Source organism: Spea bombifrons, chromosome 12, assembly GCF_027358695.1.
Source record: "Spea bombifrons isolate aSpeBom1 chromosome 12, aSpeBom1.2.pri, whole genome shotgun sequence".
In the NCBI taxonomy this organism is placed as follows: Eukaryota; Metazoa; Chordata; class Amphibia; order Anura; family Pelobatidae; genus Spea; species Spea bombifrons.
Window position 1 is genome coordinate 27405082 of NC_071098.1, and position 6953 is coordinate 27412034.

The 6953-nt window shown below is 42.1% G+C and overlaps 1 protein-coding gene across 2 annotated transcripts in view; it reads right to left on the reverse strand.

The window, feature by feature from the left end:
* Positions 1-3256, reverse strand: part of TTYH1 (tweety family member 1) — a 36948-nt gene extending 33692 nt beyond the window's left edge. For both annotated transcript variants that reach the window (XM_053452554.1, XM_053452553.1), the window contains exon 1: positions 3131-3256. In XM_053452554.1, coding sequence (XP_053308529.1) covers positions 3131-3256 — 126 coding nt within the window. The remainder of the gene's footprint in view (positions 1-3130) is intronic.
* Between the last annotated feature and the right edge of the window lie 3697 nt (positions 3257-6953).

Below are 6953 nucleotides of genomic sequence, written 5' to 3' on the forward strand. Positions count from 1 at the left end.
ACAAAATGCCCGTAAATATCTTGTTTCTGTGGTCGCTACTGCAAATTATGCCCAACTTTACTTCTTTTCTCTCCCGCTGGAATGCCAACGCCTGTAGAAGTTTTGCGGAAAGTGGCACATTCCATCCTGTTTTAATTATGGTTAATGGACTGGTGAACATGGGTAGCCTGGCCATGCCGAACGATGGCACCACTTAAACATTAAACACCACTTAGCCAACAAAGACAGCCTTTTCCCTACGAGGTTGTGATTTTCGAACAGGCTTATGGCACACGTGCATACTGTCTCCTGCCAGCTGGAGTAACTTTGTGTGCCAAGGCAAGGTAAGAATGGACAACACTACCTCGTGGTGGCCCACTAACCTTGTGGAGAATGAAGTTGGCACTGGGGTTGTTAACCTGATGCTTAAATACAGTCCTGGTACGAGGCATACAGAGCCTGGCCTCCCAGAATTGCAGATAAACAATCTTTTTTTACCAGTTAGAAATAGACGTTCCCAGTTAAGCGAGAGTGGGGTATCCAGTTCCTGCCACTGGTGTGGCCTCCCATTCACGTACGTTCATCTACCTCTTCTACGAAGCGTAATCCGATCAGGATTCCCTGAAACACTCGATAGCCTTCCATTCATTCCTCTTTCACATCCTATGAAACATTCAGGTTCTTTTGATCCGGGATTCTTTTGTAACCTTTAAAAAGGTACATTACTAATGGAAATATCATATCCAGGCTGCGTTAACGTTTTATACGCATCGGCAGGCCCTTTGGTGACTTCCATTCTCTTCAGTACGCCAATAACACCATCTATCCCGACAGACTGTAATGTAATCTCATTGGAAGAATGTAGAACAGATTTACCATAAAACTCTTAAAAAGACATATATATAATTAGGGTTACTATCCCTTTTTGCTTCGGAAAGTCAAAAAATATATTTCTGCCATGTTCGATTCTCACAGCAGTCATTTTCCACCAATAAGATCAGAATATTCTAGCCTGTGGTCATATGACAAGAAGGGAAGACAGTGATAGGTCAAAGGGCTTTGTTGCTATTGCAGCATATAACAAGCCTATTTAAGCAGTTATTGGTAATCACATGTTCTTTAGTTTTAGGGAAGGAATGCTGTGTCAATAAGAAAACTGGCCAGGATGTTGATATCCAGCCTTGAGAACAGGTGATTTAAAGGTACACGTAGCTGAGTGTTGCCTTACACACATGGGCAGAAAGCGTTCACAATTACGTCTATGGGAGTGCTTTCCTGCCAGTGATCGACGGCTTCAAGTGCTCCAAAGTTTTAACAAGGCAGGCGTTTTTTCCACCTGTGTTCAAGTAGGGACATCAAAAATCATAGCATTGTTGTGGCACTTATGGCCCACATGCTTATCTCAGATACACTAGGGAGGGAGGGAGATGGTAGCTCTACGTCCTCTAAAATGCTATGGACCCTATGCAGTAAGAGTTCTCTGGTCAGAAACAAGAGGCTCCAGAAAGATCTCCCTTGGAAACATCTGACTAAAGAAGTCCTAGGAGAAGGATCTGCAGAAGCCACGGTTCCTACAATTACAGCTTTATCTATCAAGTTATCTGGCAAAGAACATAAATGTATCCAACATGCATAATTTAGATATTATCCATACTCCATGATTCATAATGAGAACCTCAAACACAACTCAATCCTCTCCTAGCACAGCCAAAGTTCACGTCGTTCACTCCTGCAACCCGCACCACCTCGCGCTCTCCTCTCTTTTCGGGAAGATTGCGTGGGACCGTATAGATATATAGATATATATATGTCCTTTTATGTCCACGTTTACAATAGGGCCGGTAGACTCGTGATTTATTGCAGTTGTATGGAAGCATCTCAAGTTACAGGTATTGTGTTGCATTCCATCCCGATCGGTTACTTTTTAGATCAATAGAAGGTGTTGATTTCCAGGAGTATTTATTACGGCCCATCAAGGTTTCCCTAAAACGACCTGACGTGACTCTTCAGTAGAGGAACGAGGCTCTTCAGAGGAACGCCTAAGAGTCTGGGACCCGTGGGGGCGCCTGTGGCTATAGCGAAAGAACAGAGAGACTCAGACGGTCTTGCTGGTTGATGGGTGATCTCCCGGCCACATGCCTAATCTAGATCGGAATGGGGGCAATGGGTGAAATCAGCCCAAATTTCATAACAGACTATTACAATTTCTATTCCTGATGGAAGGCTTCTGAAACCAAAAATTTTGCCTACCCCTGCTCTAAAAACAAGAATTAAAATGGCATATATTATATACATAAAAAAAAAAAATATATATATATATATATACCGTATTTATATATCCAGCCCAAAAAAATGGAATTACAACTTTGGGGCCAAAATTCCCATCCAGCCAGCTGCGGAAAATTCAATCGTAATGGTGCCATCCGTACAGGGCTTCTGGCACAAAGATAATTAATCATCTGTAGATCCTCTATATGCTGCATGAAGACGGTCTTGTTCTTCCCGTGGCCAAAAAAGCTCAATTAACCCTTTCGTTACTAGTGGGGTGTGCAAAGCATTAGTACGCTAACAGTTAAAGTAGACGCTGAAGTATACAGAGATATTATATGAATCACAAAGTTACACTTGTACCCCCCCAAAAAATGAAAGTGCCCGTGGGCTTTATTCGCCGCCGCGGCGCTGCTTGCACAAGCGGTAAAAATACAGAACAAAATCACAACCGCAATGAGAAACCTTCAGGGTCTTCATGCAGATTTTAATGCCATTCGCCATTAACTTTTCGAGTCGGGTGGTCCACAGCCCCTAAAAGTGTAATGTTACCGAATTGTCCTCAACATGGAAGGAATTCATCAAATTTTGCATTGGAAACAGATTTTGAGACATTTGATGGCAATTAAAAAGTAACCAAAAACAAAAATGCCATTAATTCATTAATAATAATTAATAATAAATATTTTTTACAAGTTGAAATAAAAACCTTCTGCTTTACTATTGATGAATTCTTAAAAAATGTGCAATTTACAAACTGCTTGATTAAATCTGTGATTTCCATATCCCAGCACCCGGCATAAATATATATTATTTAACCACTTATACATTATTTTGACTCAAATGCACCTGCTACGAATCGGAGCGAGCTCCATCATCTTACCTGCTGATAGTCCCATTCCTGGGGGGCAAAGTTGCTTTCTACAACTTCAAACTGGAAATTGGTATGCGGGACCTGGTGCAGAGCATAGGTCCACCACGATGGCTGATATCCGTGACTCGTACTCATCGCACCCTCCGCAAGCCCCCAAAATAAATGAAAAGCGAAATAAAAAAAAAATCAGCAAAACTAAAAAAAAACAAACAAAAAAAAACCTAAGTCTGACGGGAAAAGAGCTGGAATTGCAGTTTTTCAGGAGTGTGAATTCATCTTGTTACTAGAGACTCCAACCAGTAGGCATGGTGGGGACTGATAGATCTGGAGGGTAATCACTTGCAGCAGATAGAGGAAAGGAAAGGGGAGGAGGAAAATAAGTCAAGCCGTCCTTATCTACTAAACTCGTATGCAGAAGGAGAAGACGGAGGGCATCAGCGCCCCCTTGTGGATCTATAACCACCCGGCTATTCATTAATTTGTCTCGGGGGTGTTTTTATTTCCCACTCGGTGTCCATTAGCGAAGACGCCTGACCTCTCCCAGGGTCCGAAGCACAAAACCTCAGCGGGAGCTTTTTCTACTAGGAGCGAAGCAATGAATTTAGCGGGGGCTCGTCTGCATGTCGTAGAATGACGATCAAGGAGATGCCGTCGATGCTCGGATTATGGAGTTTGCACAATGAAAACTGTTGTATAAAAGGACAATGACATAGAACGCTTGCATTTATCGCTCCGGCAGGAACTCTATTTCCTCCATATGAAGGTGGATGCTTCTAGTCCTGGGCGACCCAACATGGAACTATCAGATGTATCAGATAGTAATAAAGGGTCAGCCACATCACGAGGATACTTTCTGTGCCTCGTTGTTTGGGTGATAAATGGTTTCTTTTAAATTTGGAAAGACTCAACCCTATTAATATTCGACGTCCTGCAGCATGGACCACAGGAACCTCTAACTCATTCAGCAAGGTCCCCATACGTCTTCTTCATGTTCTACGTCTGCCATAATAAAATTAACCATACAAATTGCCATATATGTCTTCTATGCAAGCAGCGTGTAGGTACTGACGTACATGGTTAAGTATTACTACCAACGTGTAGATGGTGATATTATGGCAATACAACCTGAACCAACATGAAGGAAACACTGGACGTTCCTATGTCCACGTTCTAGACGTGACGAGGGTTCTCTTAATAACATTGCCCGTGTAGAGGGCCATTTCTATAAGTATTTTTTGCAAGCAAAACAAAGATTTTTGTGAAAGAGTCCATGCTCATTGGTCTTTGCCAACGCGTGAGAACTGCGAATGTCGTCGATAGATTGTAACCAGCACTGAACATTCTAGAAGAAAGACTTGACACAGATCTACAGAAACATAATTTAGAACTTTTGGAGAGCTGCTCTGTAGGTTTTGAATTTTCTATTTTTTTGGCAGAATAAGCAGAGAACCGGCATAAAATTGGGTGCAGAAATTCTATGGAGCTTCTTGGTTGTCTTGTGAAGAAGTTGGGTTCGGGGATCTTCACTGGATACTCTCATTACGAGGGTCCTTCTGTCATTGCCACATATTGTACGGGCCAGATTATAGACCTTTGGTATCAAAACATGGTTCATGGCCAACAAAACCCTACCATACTTGTAAGCTTTGGCCATTTAGCATGTAATTAAACCGTTAAATAAACGTTTCTTGGCACCAAATATTGTGTTATCCTGAGATTCTTATGCGTTGAGGGTTCTAAGGGGAATGGAGCTGAACATTTTTGGTGTAGATCCTGCATCTACATGCAAGCTATAGATCCTTAATTAAAATCGAAAGTGTATATTAATAAAAAAAAAGATATTAATAATAGGATATAAACAGGTCTATCTACACCACTACACTACACAGATAATCATTTTACTAATTTGTCATCAAATTGTACAAAAGTAAATAATTTGTTATTAAAACAAAAATATTGTTGACAAAATGTTGACAGAATGGAGATTTTCCCCAAAAAGTTATGATTGGCAAGACGCCTGGTAGAGCTCATTTCCGAGCGAAGAGATTGCAAAACGGAACAAACTTTATTTTTTATGGACGTCTTTTTAAATTTTGGTAGTCGGGTTAACCCTTTATATGTTAGGAGACTGATATACAGATGTCTCAAGACTTAAACGTAAGTTTGAGCTCACTTAGGCATTTTGTCCATTGTAATAACATAAGAAATGGATCAACTGTCATTTTTAATGGAATCTCTTCATTTATCACTCCCATCACTCCTGTGTTCCAATGACCCTTTATCACTCCCATCACTCCTCTGTTCCAATGGCCATTTATCACTCCCATCACTCCTCTGTTCCAATGGCCATTTATCACTCCCATCACTCCTGTGTTCCAATGACCCTTTATCACTCCCATCACTCCTGTGTTCCAATGGCCCTTTATCACTCCCATCACTCCTCTGTTCCAATGGCCATTTATCACTCCCATCACTCCTGTGTTCCAATGGCCCTTTATCACTCCCATCACGCCTGTGTTCCAATGGCCCTTTATCACTCCCATCACTCCTGTGTCCCAATGGCTCTTTTTCACTCCCATCACTCCTGTGTTCCAATGGCCCTTTATCACTCTCATCACTCCTGTGCTCCAATGGCCCTTTATCACTCCCATCACTCCTGTGCTCCAATGGCCCTTTATCACTCCCATCACTCCTGTGCTCCAATGGCTCTTTTTCACTCCCATCACTCCTGTGTTCCAATGGCACGTTGTGTTCGCTGATCCAAGTTTAAAAGGCTGATGGATCGTTAGAAACCCTTTTACGATTGTGACCCCAAACTTGTGAACGTTAATGTAACTGTTAATAAACATCTGCTGTGCCCTGTCTGTAGTCCATGGACAGCTAGGTCTCTCCACTTCAGGACTTTAACATTCTCCTTAGGATGATAGGAGTGTGAGAACCCGTGTATCTGGAATACAGTGTGCATACGGGTGGGATATAAGGCAGTGTTTTATCTTAGTTATTATATTGATGTATTTATACGTTTGATGAACGTGATTAGGATGGCGTTGGGGGGGTCATTATTGGTGTCTAATGACTTTTAAAACACACGAAGATGCAGCGATCTATACAGTAATTATGTAAATGTGTTCTTCATTCCATTGATAAACTAAAAAAGAAAACAGCAAAATATATTTTAAAAATATTTATTAAAGTGATACATTTTGTATATTTGATTTCGCTACATTGCACCCTGGTCCAGTCCTACAACTGAAGAATGAGTCATGGCAACGTAAATAATAAATGTTATAGATTTTACTAAGGGTGCCTATCTTAATAAAGAAAATCACAAAATGTACAACAGATGCCCAGCCATATTGCCCCTTACCAACCCTCTCTGGTACAGAACGCAATCACTCATTTAGCTCTTCTGTATGTCACACTGCCCTCTCTGTGGTATACCCTGACCTCTCACTATGCAGCATACTGCCCACTCTATGGCAAATATTGGCACATACTACCCTCTCTGCTCTACTGTGTGGCACACTCTGCCCTCTCAGCTCTATTGTGTGACACATACTGCCCTGTCTGTTATACACTCTGCCCTCTCTGCTCTATTGCGTGACACATACTGTTCTGTCTGTTATACATTCTGCCCTCTGCTGTATTGTGTGGCACATAATACTGCCCTCTCCGCTCTATTGCGTGACACATACTGCCCTCTCTGCTCTACTGTGTGGCACATACTGCCCTCTCTGCTCTATCGTGTAGCACACTCTGCCCCCAGTGCTCCCATCTCCCTTCACAGACCCCACCGGCAGCCTGCACTGCACTAGAGTCCGGGGGCTGGGTC